General features: G+C 36.7%; 1 protein-coding gene across 2 annotated transcripts in view; it reads right to left on the bottom strand.

The window, feature by feature from the left end:
- The window catches only part of BRINP3 (BMP/retinoic acid inducible neural specific 3), a gene marked incomplete at both ends in the record, with an annotated part of 214,675 nt that overhangs the window by 68,682 nt on the left and 128,224 nt on the right, over positions 1-17,769 (bottom strand). For both annotated transcript variants that reach the window (XM_082484649.1, XM_082484650.1), the window contains one exon: positions 2,257-2,362. In XM_082484649.1, coding sequence (XP_082340775.1) covers positions 2,257-2,362 — 106 coding nt within the window. The remainder of the gene's footprint in view (positions 1-2,256; positions 2,363-17,769) is intronic.

The raw sequence follows: 17,769 nt of genomic DNA, 5'->3' as shown, positions 1-17,769 counted from the left end.
TGTTACCTTTAACACAACAAAATATAGCTTGTCTAAATAACTCTAGTTATCTCTTCATGATTCTGTAGAGACCAACTAAGAAGAATGGGGAAAATTGGGTTGGAGGGAACTTTAGAAAAATAAAATTTGTCTGATATTTAATTTCTTATAACATTCGTATTTAATTGCTCAGAGACAGTCAATTGGATGTGATGGGTAGGGCTATAAAACCTTGAGAAAGAAAATTAATTCTTAAATCTACTAAATGTTTAGCATGGAGAAAGGGTGCAAAGTCTAGCTCCTATGGTGTTTCAAAAAATTCTTGCTATGTCACAAATCCTTTTGCAAAGTGTTTTCACACTTTACCCTGCCATGGCATGCAGAGGCCTTGCAAAAACATATCACATTGATATATTAGAACCACAGAGCAGGGGAATCAAAAATTCAGAATATTTGTGACCACATATTTAGACTTACTCATCTGAAAATTTTGACCATTGTTTACATGATCCCAATGATGATAAATGAGTATTTAAGTATTTTACACAGAAGCATTTTAACTAACTAGCTATCAGTCACTCTAGCTACATTAGTAATCAACCAACCAAAAAGCCACTGCAAGGTACATTATAAATTTTTATTTATTATTTGTTGTTATTTTCTGTGGCAAATAGAACCAATGGAACTTCTTTGTGGGCAAAGTAATTTCTCAGCATATGGATTGGTTGTTTGTGATGTAGGCTTCTTCTACATAAGTACTTGGACAATTTCATATAGATTTATCCTTTATTTTTAGGTACATAAAAATGATAACTGTGACAGTAATTTCATAATTCTTCCCAGTTGGAAGTCATATCAATTGCTAAAACCAAGTCTGTCTCAGCTTTCTCCTACCTCATGTCAAAATTTGTAAAACTTTGTTGTCTGAGTAAACTTTTCCATGTACTTGTGTACTTGTGAAAAGCTTTGAATTTGTGAAAGGAAAAGAAAGCCCAGATAAGCAAACTTGAGTCTTGTTCAGTTCTTCCATGATAAGTATGAAATAATTTACGTATATAAATATATATATTTCTCATAACAGCAATCCAATGGCATACATCAAACCACTGAGTGATGCAAAGTTTATTTTCCAAATTTTAACTGACAAACTTCATGCAAACTATTTCTGGAAACATTTCATTGCATCTCAGTGGAAATGACAAGTTCTTTTTTAAAAAATATATACTGTCTCTGAAATGATTGTATTGTTTCATGTCTTTTAACCTATTCTGGGGAGAGAGAAAGGAAAGGGAAGGGAAAAAAACACCACATGGGTGTTTTAAACAAGAAGATAATCTTTCCCTGACAGCCATTCTTAATAATCAGCAACAACTTTACACCATATGTCCAACTGATTTATGAACCAATATGGAAAATTTTAAAAACTGGAAATAATTGTATAGCTGCAATTGTAACTGCAAATTAAGAACTGTATTCTCCCATTGTATATACAGGGAGGTATACACAAGTGCATAAATTAAAGAGGATTTAGTCAGTTTTTGTAGTAATAATCAGTTGTTCATGATACATTTGTGTAACTGAAAAAAGCAATTATTAAGGGCCTAATAACCTAGAGGGTGACTTTTCAAAATTGTTTATGTACCTAATATGCAGGTTGGGAAATGCATTTACTGGAATTAACAAAAAATTAATTAGAAATTATACCTCTTCCTCTTCCTCCTCCTGCTCTCCCTCCTCCTCCTCCTCCTCCTCCTCCTCCTCCTCTTCCGTCTTTCCCTTTCCCTTTCCCTTTCCTTTTCCCTCTTTTTTTTTTTTTTTAAATATATAACTACTATTATTTTTCTAATGAGTGAGATGCCTAAGCTTCCAGGTCTTCTTAAAATTCCCAATAGGAGCCTTTGGACTCTTTATTATTTAGAGTCTTTGAAAATCTATATCCTGCTCTATAAAGCAGGCTAAGCATACTAAATGTCATTCCCTGCTTGGTGGAATCTATGTGAATTCAGGCTGTTTAAAAGGTGTGCAAGTGTTTGCTAAATAGGGCTGTAAAATGTTAACAGCATTATTCAAATTATTTTCTGATGTGCGCAGAAATTGCTTCCATTTCAAAGGCGACATGAGTTACTGACATTTCCTTCACTTTGTCTGGAATGTACTTATTGCACACAGAAAAAAAATTAGGAAAATGACCTTTTATGAGGTGGAAGAAAGAAAAACAGATAGTGTGATAAATGTCATCCTGTTCCAAAACAAATTAGTGAAATTGCACCTACATACCTTGCAACTGAATCTTATTTTCAGGACTCTGAACCAGAACAGAGCTGACAGAATCTAGGTTGTCATAGTTACTGCAGCCAAGAGGACCAGTCCGCGTTTCTGTTACCTGATGGTAAGGGAATGGAAAAGCATTTGCTGTATTATTCAAAACAGACTGAGTTCAGAAGCCCATTTCATAAAGTTTCCCTTTAATTCAGCTGGCGGTACATTTCAGACTTAATTAAGGTGAAACAGTTCGTTTTAATTATGAAAAGTATGACTGCAAATGTTTTACCAGTACCACAAAATTTGGGGAGTGCTATTTCTACTGCAGAGAATCCTTGCAAATACTTCAGCTGACCAACAATCTAAAGACAATTTATTTCTTCATAGCTATGGAAATTACAATGAGTTTAATAAAAGTGGTTCATAAAAATGAGGACTGTGATTTTCACTGATGAAACTTGTGTACATGGCAAATCCTTGTTGAAGCCATGGAAAAAACTTTGACTTTTCTTATGTAACAGAGCAGGATTCAGAAGTGAAAACATTGTATGAGATGTATTTATAATGGCGGTAACGATGGGATATTTTTCATCAGAAAAAGTCCTAAAATAAGATTAGACATAAAACTCTAGATATCCTGTCTATTGTAATCACTGAATCCATGACGACAGAATCAAAATACAGCTAAATCAATCAAAACAGAATCACCACAAGTAGAACTCTTAGAGCTCTAGCTTAACAGTTGAGAGTTGTGCTTGGCAACGGGCAGTTAGTTACATGAGTAAATAATTTATTTTTTTAAATGACAATGGAATATTATAGATAATTCTTAAGTGTGAAAAAATACTTATAAAGGCTAATTTCTTTTTTAAATGTTACCCTACAAAAAAAAAAAAAGGGGGGGGGGGGGTGTCTAATGTAGTTTCTCACCAAAGAAACACTGCAGCTTTTGAAGCACTGCTGTGATGTCCAGAGGGCAGACAGGCAACTCCACTAAAGACTAGGCAGCACCTCAGGTTTGGGTTGCTTTTTTTTTTTCTCTATAGGGAGTCAAAGAAAGAAGCCAAAGCCTTAGGACAGGCGGGTATACTGCGATCTTACTTTTTTTAAACTGAATTGAGTGCTGTAGAAAATTCATGGGTTTATAGTTCCTTCTCCTTTACACCAAGACTAAGCAGAAAGAAGAAATCAAGAGCGGAATAAAAGTAATACAAAAAGAACCATAGCAGTAAATGCTGACCATGGGATATTGTCCGAGTCTCCTTTACAACAAATCCCTCTGTCATACCTGCACCCAAACTGCTTCCAGACACTATCATGGAACTTCTAAGCTCTCTTCCTTTTACCATCTCAGAGGTTGTGTCCATATTTACCCTTATTTAGTGATCTGCCTCAGTTTTGAATACAACCACTTCTATTTTCTATTACTTCAGGTACTGTATTCTGCTCTGAATCTCCTGGAGAATAAGCCTAACTTATGGGGACAAGAAACTCATTTCCAAAATACACACCTCCACTGAGCCTCTGACTGACATAGAATCATAGACTCATATAGATTGGAAGGGACCTTTAAGATCATCAAGTCCAACCATCAACCTAACACTGCCAAAACCACCACTAAACCATGTCCCTAAGCACCACATCTACCTGTCTTTTAAATATCTTTAGGTATGGTGATTCAACCACTTCCCTGGGCAGCCTGTTCCAAAGTTTGATAACCCTTTCAGTGAAGAAATTTTTCCTAATATCCAATCTAAAACAGACAACTAACAATTCTTATGAACAGAAGGAAGCTTGCTATTTTTTGAAAGGAACATGAAGGTTTGGTAAAATAGTCCATGAATGCTCATGCTGCTTAGAATTGCCTGGCTTTGTTACAGTCTATGCTACCACCAGCAAGTGTGGGTGGCTGCAGCTGGATCATGCTATTCTTGACACCACCAAGATTTCACGTTTTCCAAGATATTTTGCACTTTTAAAAAGCAAATACAAAATTTTAGGTTATTCCAAGCTCTTGGCACCTTTCTGTCACTTTGAACTAGTGTTCTTGAGAGTGGAGAAGGAGAACCTTTGCAGTGCCAGCAGCCCGTGGAGAGGACACTCAGAACTGGCTTCAGCCACACCTATTAGCAGAGTGCCAGCTGCGCAAGGAAATGAGACAGAGTCAGGATGTCTCTTCCTTGCTAACATTTGGAAGTCTTTAATATTTATGCCAGGGCCGGATTTACTGTGTTTTTTTGTTTAATCATCCTGAATCAGCACAAAGACTCTTGCATGAGCATCAGATTTGGCTTGGACATGGCTGGAATGACAATTTTGATTTACCTGTGATCCTCTAGTCCTCTCCCTCTCCCAACAAGTGATGTAAAATTCCATTCTAAAATCTCTTTTTTGTATAGTACCCTGAGCCCATATAAGAATCCTAATTTGTTTATACAATAACAAGGACAGTCACCTATATTAAATAAGGTAAATATCCAGAAGGCAATAAAAGAGGGATGAATGTTGTTACAAGTTTTATCCTAGTTCTGAAAGATTATGCTCAGCATTTATCTATGCAATTCTTTATTTAAGGATTAATTTATTTTAGTATTGTTTTGTTTGTATGTTATCATTATTATTTTCAACCATTTCTGTATAAAGCAATGCAGCTTCATAGGGTTATATGAAATGTAGAAACTGTAAAGCCAAGTTCACAATTTCTATTGATTCTTATTATTCTTATGCTTCCTGATATCACAAAATAAAGAAGTTTAGTAAGTAGCTTTATAATTTCTGTGTCCCTTTTTGTTCATGCATCTTCATTCTTCATTTGGATTATGCATACATAGGTAGAGAGTACCACTGTTTTGATTATGGGAGTGAGAACACTTGGTGTATTTAGATGTGCCAAGACACAGAATGGGGAAAAATCACCACAAAAAGGAATTTCTTACTTCATTTTTAGAGACTGGTTATATTAATCAACTGATTCAAAAGAAAACTATATATAGGAAAAAAAAAATGAGATTTTGAGATGACTCACGATTGGTTTAGGAAAGCAACAAATAATAAATAATAATAAACAATAATAAATAATACTCTATAAATAGAGCAATAAATACGGACCTTTTCTAAACATTATGTTTTCACTGAAATCTATATATTTGCATTATTCATTCAGTTACTTTTCCAAGTACCTTAGCCTTCCCCTGTCAACTCCTTTGTTCTGGTACTCTTAGCTTCTGCATACAAAATACATTGCAAGAAGAAAACCAAAATGCATAGTCCCAATACACAATAAAGTCAGACTAAAGCAGATAAAAATCATCCCAACTCCAGCTTTCCATGGATGACACTTCTAGTCAGAAGTCAAAGTGATGTAGTTACATATGCTTTTTTATACACTGTACAAATCCTTCTCAGCAAACATTGTAAAACAGAAGAAAAATTTGAGTAGTTGACAAATGAAAGCCTCAAATTTCTGTGAAATCTTCTGATCAAATACAAGGATTCAATTTCTGTGTAACTCATTTTGGTAACAAAGCAGCCTACGGGGGGGGGGGGGGGGGGGTAGGAAGGGGAAGGTCCTAATGTATTAACTGTTTGGTCCAAGTGTTACTGAAATCACTGATGATATTACATTTTCTGTTTCAGGAACAATAGAAACAAAATTGGAAAGGAAATAGCACTTCTGTAATTATCTTCCAAGCAGAGAAATGTGATTATATTCAGTTCCAAGATCACAACTGAAAAATGTTTTGTCTAAAAGTATACAATAAAAGATAAACCAAAAATAGGAGAGGGAAAGGTAAAATGTAAATGCAAAGAGTATGCTAAGATGCCAGCATAGTCCAGAAGTGATTTCATATGAGCCATGCTTGTTTTGTACAAGTTAGGCCTGCAGTCCATAAAGAATGCTAACGCACAAAGCGAAATACCACAAAACAAATTTATTTAATAACCAACCCCCCCTAAGAACCAGTAACAAAATAGGTGTGAAACCATCTGACATGAACCAGGCAGGCTATTCTCAAGTGGCTTGTTTGCAAAGATTATCACAGAACAGATTTCCCTGGGCAGCAGGGTTTTCAGTTCCCAGAAATAAACTATAACATTTGGCAATGATGAGACAAATGCCTACAGTTTTCAGTCAGCTAAATCTCATAACCGTGGTGATAATGGCCCGATTATAAGTGCACTGAGAACATAGCTCCTAGCACTTAAGCAGGGCTGAATTCTTGTGATATCGGTGGGTAGTATTTCCCTGGGAAACAGTGCTTTTTTCATCCATTGTAATTAAGCCTATAGAAGTGTTTCCTAATAAGAGGGAAGTACGTTTCTGCAGAGATTTTGTTCCTGGTGCGTCCTTTTAAATGCACATAGCTAATATTCCTAACTACTTGCCTATGCAGAGGTAGTATGCTGTCTTGTATAAAGGACTATCCTCTTCAGCAAGACTCTAAAAATGTATTTGGCTTCTAAGGAAGCTAACTAAGCCAACACAAAGGACAATGAGACAACGCTAGTGACTTCAAAATAAGCAGCTGCATTCATACCGTATAAACCTCTTTAATATTTTAAACATTAAAATAATGATTTCAGCAAACTCATCATATATACACGACTGCTCATGGAAGAATGATTGGTGCATACAGAAGAATGGGCGAAGTATGGAGGGAGAGGAAACCCGAATCTTTAGGATTCTCTTGTATGACTGTACTAACAACCTCACCTCCAGGACTTGTCTTCCAGCCCATGTCCCCACATATACTCATCCCTGCACACTCTGCAGTCAATGTTCATTTCACTTAAAAAAAAGTTGATTAAATGAATGGGAACTAAATGTACTTTTTATTTAGCAGAGCCTTTCCTGCCAGCTTTCTTTTTTTTTCCCCCAAGCTTGACAGTTTTTCACAAAAACACCTTTCTTTCAGCACTTTACCACACAATAGTTGCTGCTCTGCTGTCCTACTTGTGTCATTGAGCATATTAAAAGACTCCCACTAATTACGGTGCAATTAAAATAAATCAAATCTTCTGAATGTTCCAAGCACTGACACTTGTCATGCTACCAGCTAGATGAACATTTCTGAAGGAGCAATAGACAAACCAACAGCACCCACCATGTCAGGGATTGGGCTAATGGTTTTGGTTTTTTCTTTTTTTTTTTTTTAATTTCCAGCATTCTAAAGCAATACCTTATAGGCATGTAACAATTTCAACACATGTTCTAGCAGCAGTATTGATAGCATAGAAATGACTTTTTAATTTGAAGAGCCCACCAAGTCGGGAGACCTGCAATCTCTTCCATATTTTTCTATCATCTGCTGATGTAAGATGGAATACAAATAGTAAACCTGATCATTCTGCAAATGAAATAAATTGCAAATTTTCCATTAACTTCATTAGAAGTGGAATAAGGACTTCTTTCAAATTTGGGGGCAGAGAGATGACTTTCAATTACACTGAATGCAGCAATAAAGTCTCCCAAGAGATCAGTGTAATCCATCCATTCCCTCCCCTTTGTTTCTACACTGTCAGGAATTTACTGTGAACTAGACATTACAATAACAATGAACTTGAAATGTATTATCCACACATAAAGCATAAAATACTTCAGAATATTCTAGGAATTGGAAATGAACTGACTGTTTGACTTCTGCTCTGTTACATTCTTTAAAAATATTATTATCTTTCAAGGCTGTGTAGGTTCATCTGATAGGGATCAACCACCTTTCAGTTCAAGACTATTCCCCACTATCTCAGGAAGCAATTTTTTATCTGTAAATTCTGAGAGAATCCACAAGCATCACAACAAGTCTTCGAACCTATGCTGTGCCACAGGAAAATTAGACAAGAACCCAAGACTGTCAGGAATGCTTCAGCTCTCAGCTAGCAAGAAACATATATGGGTTGAACTAACTTATAAAGATACCTGAGATATGGGTCAGAAAAGAAGGAGAAAACGATTACTTCTTCTGCTGTTCTGTAACACTGACTCTGCAGACTGAGCAACACTCCTAAGGTTATAGAAATTGAAAGTGAGAATTTACTCCAGCTGAAATCACCAGCAGCATTGACAGTTCTGGCATCAGAGCCACAATTTTCCCTTTTTAAGGACATTGTAAATCCACTGCAGGTCAGATGCCATGTTCCCATACATCCTGATGTAAAGCAACAGGGAAGTTTGCAGGAAATGAGGCTGTTGGCAAACCAGTCAGGGTACCTGTACCAGAACTTTTATTTCATCCACTTTCAGGAATCAAGGTGCATCAGACTTACACAGAGAATAAGGACAGGCTGTTCTCTCAGAAAGATCAAATTATCTCTTTTAATTAATCTTGATGAATAGATAAGAGTGAAGTTCTCCTATGGAGAAGTAATAGATTCAGCAAAAATATAAAAGCTGACTATTTTTTTTCAGTTTACATTTAGATACATCTGCTTGCTCATATCTTACTTAAATGAATACTAATGTTATTTTTTCACAACTTTTGTTGCCTAAAGAGACAGATGAGAAACATACAACATGAAATCTATTTTGTTTAAAAGATAACATTAGAAACAAAAAAGTACAACACATGCAAATTAAAATAATATTTCACATTCATAAAAATCTCAAGGCATCTGTGGAAAGCAAAAGCAAAGAAGCTTGCTGAAGAAAAGCCCGATTCCTAAACCTCCATCCTTTTCCAAATATAACTCCATTTCAGTATAAAGGACAAAAAGATCCAAAGAAAACTTGGGGCACATACTGTAAAGGGAGACGATCTACCTACATTTAGCCCAACTGCAAAATCCCTTGCAAGGACTTCCCAAGAGTATTAGGAATAGGATTTATATCTTCATGGCTCAGTTCCAATATGCAATGCTGAGGCTACTGGGACTTTTCACTGTGTCCCCATTAGTTTCAAAAAGACAGCATGATTTGGCTAATTATAAGACACACAGATATTGTTAGTCATAATAATACTTGCAGTTGAATGGAAAATAATGTTCTTAGGTTGGGAAAGTGTGAGTCCTTCCTGAATCAAAATAAAATGTTAAAACGTTCTTTTTCTTTGTGAAGTGACAGGACAAAGAAAGTCTAGGACAATATAAAAATTATCTTTGGATAATATGGAAAAGTTTTGCCTTTAGAGTCATAGAATCATAGAATCATAGAATCATAGAACAGTTTAAGTTGGAAGGGACCCTGAAGATCATCAAGTTCCAGCCCTCCTCCCATAGGCAGAAACAACTCCCACTAGACCAGGTTGCTCAAAGCCCCATCCAGCCTGGCCTTAAACACCTCCAGGGATGGGGCCTCAACAACTTCCCTGGGCAACCTGTTCCAGTGCCTTACCACCCCCAAAGTGAAAAATTTATTCCTAATATCTAATCTAAATCTACCTTCTTCTAGTTTGAAGCCATTCCCCTCGTCCTATCACTGCATGCCCTTTTAAAAAGTCCTTCCTCAGCTCTCCTGTAGGGCCCTGCTAGGTACTGGAAGGCCGCAATAAGATCTCCCTGGAGCCTTCTCTTCTCCAGGCTGAACAAGCTAAACTCTCTAAGCCTGTCCTCATAGGAGAGGTGCTCCAGCCCTCTGATCACCATTGTGGCTCTCCTCTGGACCCACTCCAACAGCTCCCTGTCCTTCCTATGTTGTGGGCTCCAGAGCTGGACACAGTACTCCAGGTGAGGTCTCACCAGAGCAGAACATAGGGAAAGAATCACCTCCCTTGACCTGCTGGCCACGTAACTTCTGATGCAGCCCAGGATACAGTTGGCCTTCTGGGCTGTGATCGCACATTGCCGGCTCATGTTGAGCTTCTCGTATCAATCAGCACACCCAGATCCTTCTCCTCAGGGATGCTCTAGATCCATTCTCTGCGCAGTCTGTACTTGTGCTTGGGATTGCCCTGACCCAGATGTGGGACCTTGCACTTGGCCTTGTTGAACTGCATGAGGTTGGCATGGGCCCACCTCTCCAGCCTGTCCAGGTCCCTCTGGATGACATCAATCCCCTCCAGCATTTCTACCTCACCACACAGCTTGGTATCATTGGCAAACCTCCTGAGGGTGCACTCGATCCCATGGTCCATGTCACCAACAAAGGTGTTGAATAGCACAGGTCCCAGTACCGACCCCTGAGGAACACCACTTGCCACTGGTCTCCACTTGGACATTGAGCGACAACTCTTTCTGTGCGACCATCCAGCCAGTTCCTTACCTACCAAGTGGTCCATCTGTCGAGTCCATGTCTCTCCAATTTAGAGACCAGGATATCGTGTGGGACAGTGTCAAACACTTTGCATAAGTCCAGGTAGATGACATCAGTTGGTCTTCCGCTTTCCACTACTGCTGTAACCGCCTTGTAGAAGGCCACCAAATTTGTCAGGCATGACTTGCCCTTGGTGAAGCCATGTTGTCTGCTACCAATCACCTCCTTTTTTAACATGTGCCTTAGCAGAGTTTCCAGGAGGATCTGCTCCATGATCTTGCCATGCACAGAGGTAAGACTGACCAGCCTGTAGTTCCCTGAATCTTCCTTTTTTTCCCTTTTTAAAAATATGGGTTATGTTTCCCCTTTTCCAGTCAGCAGAAACCTCACCAGACCGCCACAACTTCTCAAATATGGTGGACCATGGCTTAGCAACTTCATCTGCCAGTTCTGTCAGGACCCGTGGATGTGTCTCATCAGGTTCCATGGATTTGTGCACCTTCAGGTTCCTCAGGTGATCTCGTGAAATGTGGTCAGTTTTAAAACTAATATATATCTATTATATCTTAAAATAAAAAAGAAGAACTTGTGCTAAAGAAAAAATAAGTGTTAGAGGTTAACATTAGGACCTAGAAATAATATAAAAAGGATTTAAAGTCTTTAAGCCCAAAAATCAATGTGACAAGGGCAGGTTAATTAAGAACCAGATTTCCATGGAGATTCTACATATTATTATATATTTCTGTGCAATTCTAAAACTTAGTCACAATATTCTCTTTGGTAATGTCTCTAAAAATGTAATAATTTAAGCTATTTCCAGATCTTATATTTCCTTCCCTGGAATTCAGGTCAACTCCTGATTTATTTTTGCTGTCCATAGCACTACAGTCCCTAACACTCTGCACCTCACTTACTGTGACATCTGCAGCAGAACATTTTGCATGTCCACTTTATTTTACCATGCTCCATTCAAACTGCCCCTTATGGGCTTGTCATTCTAACGTCTCAAAAGAAATCACATTACTGTCCATGATGTGCATGTCTCCTGGCTTGATCTCTGCCTAGGTCACATAAATGTTTTTAAGGATTTATTTTTAGGTTGTATCCTCATTACTTCCCACCAATTTACTCCCCCTGGTAAATAATTGTAACACTTTTGCCCTCTCTGTCTCATTGATACTGCCAACTCTCAATTTATAGTTTTGCAAAAGTCTTATTTTTGTCTACTCATTTTCACATGTTTTCCTGCATATTTGAAGGCCTACCTACAGAATTAACAATTACAATTGATCTATAATTTAATCATTAAATCCCTATCAGATGTTCAAATTAAAGGGAAACACTTGGCTGAATTTGTTTCAGAAAAGAAAAGCAAATTTATACTGAAGAGCTAAACTTTATTTCATATGAATACTTCCTCGGTGTTAGATGACTAGTTTAGGTATATTACTCTATAATTTTGATTGATTATGCTGTTCCATTACTATCATGTAGTTTTGTCTGTGTTGAAAGCAAATCTTCAGCCTTTAAATTCCACGAATTTATGAAAAGACACAGAAAGATCATCTGAGACTGGAATCTAATTCCAAAATTTGTTTCAATAAATATGTATATCAGGCATAGTGCATGGCTGCAGATTACATGATTCTTAATCAAAGTAGGCCAATAGGACTGTCAAACTTGTTCACCACAGACAGGATTCAGAAATCAAATTTCTGGTACTTACCTTTTAAACTAAATGTATATGTTGCTTGTTAAATGTTATGTGTGGGAAAAAGGATCTTCAAATATTAATCTGCAATTGCACTTGAAATTTCTATCAAGGACCAATACCAAATTACCTAAAGAACAGTAAAGAGCAAAGGACTTAGTGTTGAATCTATTCTGAACTATACAGGTTTACTAATGTTTTCTAAATCATTTAAGTGAGTTAAAAGACCAATGCTCATAATCAAAGCTAATGTAAGCACTCAGGAACTCATTGTAAGATTCAAGAGTGCTGGGTGCTTACCTTGATAAATGAGCCACTGCTTTTATGTCATCCAAGCAGTTTTGAGGACTTGTGATATGAGATATAGGGAATCTTAGTAGTGTTTAGGCTCACTGTCATCCAGACTACTTCTGAATTTGCTGTAGTGCTGAATATTAAGGAAACATTTCAGGGCTTGTCAACAACAGTTGAAACTCCAGTGGTCAGAAAAGAATAAAATTGGTCCTTATTTACCATGCTTAATTTTCATACAGAAATTACTCATACCAAAAAAAAGTCTCCCAGAGTGTCCCTATTTCTATTTCAGCTGCTAGTCTGGAATACAGAACCATCAATGTTTACAGGCTGGTTTCAAACAAAAGTAGTTAAGGAAGCACCAGGGAAGAGTGACTAGGAAAGGAGGCAGTTTATTTGGGATATTAGCTCTCTATGTTAGGTCAACATCCTGTAAGCATGAAGTGAGGGTAAATACACCAAACCTGAGGGTATATTTGATTAAGATACAAATATTCACACAGTTCTACCTAGAACTCTCTACTATGATCCAAACAATTATTTTAATAACTAATTATATGTATTTAATTCAAAATTACTTTTCAGGCAGCAATTTTTACAGAACACTTGCCACTGTGATAATGACCACTATTCTAGAAAATGATTGGGAAAGGCAAGGCAAGAGGAAAGAAGCAAATTTGCAAGTGAAGAACCACATGTAAGAAAAATGTTTGGTTAAAAATAAACCATAAGCTCCTAACACTTTTACCAAAACAAAATAAATTCCTCCTTTTATTCCCTCTGAGATCAGTTTTATTCCAGGTAATTCTACTGCCTTTCTGCTATAGATCAGAAAGAAGGACTGAATCCAAGTTTCTCATTTCATTCGAAAGTTATTGGAAATGAGAGTTGGTAGTTGCATTCTGTACAGTGTCTGATCTTTCAGATTTGGTCTGTCAAAATAAATGAAAAAAAGACCATTTATTTCACACTTAAATGCTGTCAAATATGCACAAGTCAAGTGAAGAACCCTGTAGCATAAGGACTGAGATGGGGTTGGTTATACCCACCCTTAAATATAGAAAATTTTAATGTCAAATACTCAAAAGTCTGAGGATTGTGGAAACTGCCTTTAGTGGATGAGAACTGGGAAGGTGTAGGTACCAAACTATATTTTCATTATATCCCTTAAAGTTTTAATTAATGCACAAAAAGGGGTAGAGAAGAAAAGAAAGGGTATCTATTTGTCCAAAACTGCACATCACATCAGGAGCTGGAAACTTCAAATCAGAGCTCAATGTTTTACTTAAAAGGACAAAAGTGAAACTGGATTCATAAATTTTCTGTTTGATTAAATAATAAAAATACTCATAACTGCAAATGTATCAAATGATACTCAAGTTTTTCTGTAAATGTACAGTCATAAAGGCCATTACAAAGTTAAAACACAAAGAATTCAAACAAAAAAGACATCTTGAGAATTTAGAATTACAGTTGGATGGAAAATTCCTGTAGAAAGATCCTATATTTTCATCAAGAAAGATCAGATCCTCCCCAGTGTAAACCAACACTGAATTTAGATGAACATTGTGGATTTGAACCATGGGCATTTCCATGTTTTTGACAGGTGAAAATACCTCTGGCACAGGGCATTGAGCATGTTTCATCAAATTCTGTTGTTAGACTTTAACTCATTTACCATGTATAAAGATTCATGAATGAACAAACTGACTGCTTTTTGGAAAGTTTTGGCTAATAACTGAGCAATTCTTGATATTCTTATTTTGTGAACTAGACTAAAAGAGAATTTTTAGTGTACAGAAGACTGCTCTTAGCATTAGGCTCCAGGGGCAATGTTATCTAGACAGGCTGTTGTGTGTAGCTGGAAAATCATTGACATCATCCTGATTCGTGGGAATAGAAAGACCTATCAAATATCATTATATGTCATACATGAATGTGTCCTATTATGGATCCTTCATTGATATAATTTCTGCAAAAAATATTTAGAATATAGACTCTTGTCCAAGGGCTTGTTTTATTCATGTCTTTCGGGACCTGACATAGATGAGACAATACCTAGGGTAAAAAAATGATGCATCATAAAAGCAAGTGCATTTCTTCAACCAAATAAAATTAAAACAGAGAGAGCTAGAGTTCCTATAAGCATAAGAATCTAGGCAAAGAAGAACTTCAGAAAAAAAAGGAGGAAATAAGTGAGAGTATTGCTTATTAGCAGTACTGTGGAGTCCCATGGAAGAGGAAAGACTTTGTTCTGCTCAGAATTGAAAGGAACTCTACTACCTTCACATTTTGATTTATTTCCATGTAGACTGTCATGTAACTTAGACAATTTCTAAAGGCAACTAAGTGTCAAGATCCTTTATGATATGGTAGTGAAAAACACTTTGACACAAGTTGTTTTTTGAGTTACAGGTCTTACACATGTAAATGTTTGCATGAAATTCATATATGTCACTGTATATTTTTTCATGCCCTTTTAGTTATTAGAAAGTTTAGCTTGTAAGTAGTGCACAATTCTTTCCAAGCTATTACACTGTGATAGTAGTATATAATTCTTTATATCATACACTATAGACTTTCCAGTTTTCAATATTTTCATAAAGGAAGGACAGGCCCTGCCCAGTGTAAATCAACACCAAAGTTGTTGATAAACTTGATTCAATTATGTTAAGTAAATTTCCTTATTGTCTTTTTAGCATTGTAACCTGCTGATGTTCTGGAGTTTAAGAAGAAAGCAGTACGATACTTTACCCTTCTCTTTGTGCAATATAGCAATATCATTCTACAGGATTATTTTTAATAGATTGGTCTTTATGACTAAATGAAAATGTTCAAACATAGATAAAAATCATAACGCTTTGCTACTCCTGCAAAACCTAACTAAAAATAAAAAAAAAGAAAAGCAGACCCACGTTTTATCATTATACTTTAACCAAGGATATAAACTGCTATGCTTTATATATATATATATATATATATATATATATATATTTATACCCTCCTTCCTTTAGGAACATAGGGTATTTATTTCTTAAAATGATATGCATGGCTCAGTACTGCTGTGAATGTCATATTTCAAGCAAAGAACCAGAATAAGAATAAATTTTACTTAAATAGATTAAAATATTACAAAAAAAAATATTCTCTATTATCTTCAATGTTTTACCATCACTTATTTTTATGCATTAAAGTATTCATCAAAAGTTGAAGGAAAAACATGGAACGTTTTTTTCATTTTCAAGGCTCTAGGTATTCATGGAGAAGATAGAATTAAAATTCCTTATAAATCTACATACTAGGCAGGAGTCTGTATACCAGTATCCTCTATTTAGAGGAATTATTGTAACTGTAATTATTGTAATTGTAATTGTTGGAACATTATGAGCTAGTATAACTGTGACACTATAGTTCTTTTATGAAGGAAGATGATGGTTCAGGTTGAATGGAGAAAACCCTGATCTCAATGGTATCAATATGCATGTGAAGAAACTTCTTTGATTTCAGTGGAGTATATTCATTGTATAAGGTCAGAATCTCACCATGCAGAATAAGAAACACTTTTTATTTTGGATACTTGATTCAGCAATAAATTCTGTAGAACAGCAATGAAACTACTAACCTTTCAAACATTAAAGATCTGAAAAAGCTATAGTAATCACTTGATACTGTAAAAAGTCTCCTGGATGGTTTCTTAAACCCAGCTTCTGCCACAGCATATATAGGCATTAGAAGCATTATCTTGGTCGAGACTATATTATAGTTTTGCTGTCAGAAATGTAAATCCTGCTGAAGTACCATGTGAAGCCCTACAGGTAGAAATAATGGTGAGCTGCAGAAGACAGCAATGATGAACCTCTCAGAATCAGTTATCTCTAAAAGATTCTCACAAAATGATACTTTCAGGAGTGTTTTGTACTATTAAATTAATAGATTGAAGAGGATGATTGCAGTTTGAATCATAATCCGCACAGCCAGAATAAACACCATATTAAAATCCATACAAATCTGAGTGCCTCCAAATTAGTGCTGGAATGCTGTGCTCTAACTGCATTGTTTAATATGTTCATTGTGGATCTCTATTTTCTGGGTTTATTTACTTTAGTTTCACTTTTTAAGGAAAAAAAGTATCTGAAACATTTAAGGAACTGTAGTATGAATTGTTTATAGGTTTTTGACAACTGTGATGGCACGTATTTTGTGAGTGCTGTTAAGGTCTCATTTTCATATGTATATTTATAACCTGCTTAGGGTTTGGCAGTCTTGGAGGTTTTTTACCCTTCTCTGTTGACTAAACTACATAACTGATATAACAAAGTCCTTCAATTTGTTATGGTCTATCATGTCATATGTTTTATCCTTTTCCGTTGTTTTGTGTTTGTTTTTTTTTTTAAAGTGAAGAATACTTCTCTAAAGTCTTTCCAAAATGCATATCCTAGTGTCTCTATTATGTGTTATTTTGTTGCTTTGAAAGCATTTCATGCTGTGTTACCAACTAGCTCACGATGTTATAACTTCTTGCACTCATTACTACTCTGTGCGCATTGCTGAAAATATAATGAGACAGTGTAGTCTGTATCTGCTAAAACACATCCTTTTACGAGTGTAATGCTGCAGCTGTTGTGATGTATTGTGTCAATTATGTTGCTGAGTATGTATTCTGAGAGTGTTTAGTAAAATATGTGATTCCATCAACTTCCTGGTCCTTTTTTTCCCCTTTTCTCTCACTTTCTGATAGAGTGAGGGCCAGATATTCAAAGGAATTGTGCTGTTGAGGTTCAACAAGGCCAAGTGTCGGGTCCTGCACTTGGGTCACAACAACCCCATGCAGCGCTACAGACTGGGGGCGGAGTGGCTCGAAAGCTGCCTGGCAGAAAGGGACCTGGGGGTGTTGGTGGACAACCGACTGAGCATGAGCCAGCAGTGTGCCCAGGCAGCCAAGAAGGCCAACACCATCCTGGCCTGCATCAGGAATAGTGTGGTGAGCCGGACTAGGGAAGTAATCATCCCCCTGTACTCGGCACTGGTGAGGCCTCACCTCGAGTACTGTGTTCAGTTTTGGGCCCCTCACTACAAGAAGGACATTGAGGTGTTGGAGCGTGTCCAGAGAAGGGCTACAAAGCTGGTGAAGGGTCTGGAGGACAAACCTTATGAGGAACGACTGAGGGATCTGGGGTTGTTTAGCCTGGAGAAGAGGAGGCTGAGGGGAGACCTTATCACCCTCTACAACTACCTGAAAGGAGGTTTTAGAGAGATGGGAGCTGACCTCTTCTCCCTGGCGACAAGTGATAGGACAAGAGGAAATGGGTTCAAGTTATGTCAGGGCAGGTTTAGATTA

Source organism: Vanellus vanellus (genome assembly GCF_965231255.1).
Source record: "Vanellus vanellus genome assembly, chromosome: 5".
Lineage (NCBI taxonomy): Eukaryota > Metazoa > Chordata > Aves > Charadriiformes > Charadriidae > Vanellus > Vanellus vanellus.
Note: the sequence above shows the minus strand (reverse complement) of the source record. Positions and strands in the feature narration are given on the sequence as shown.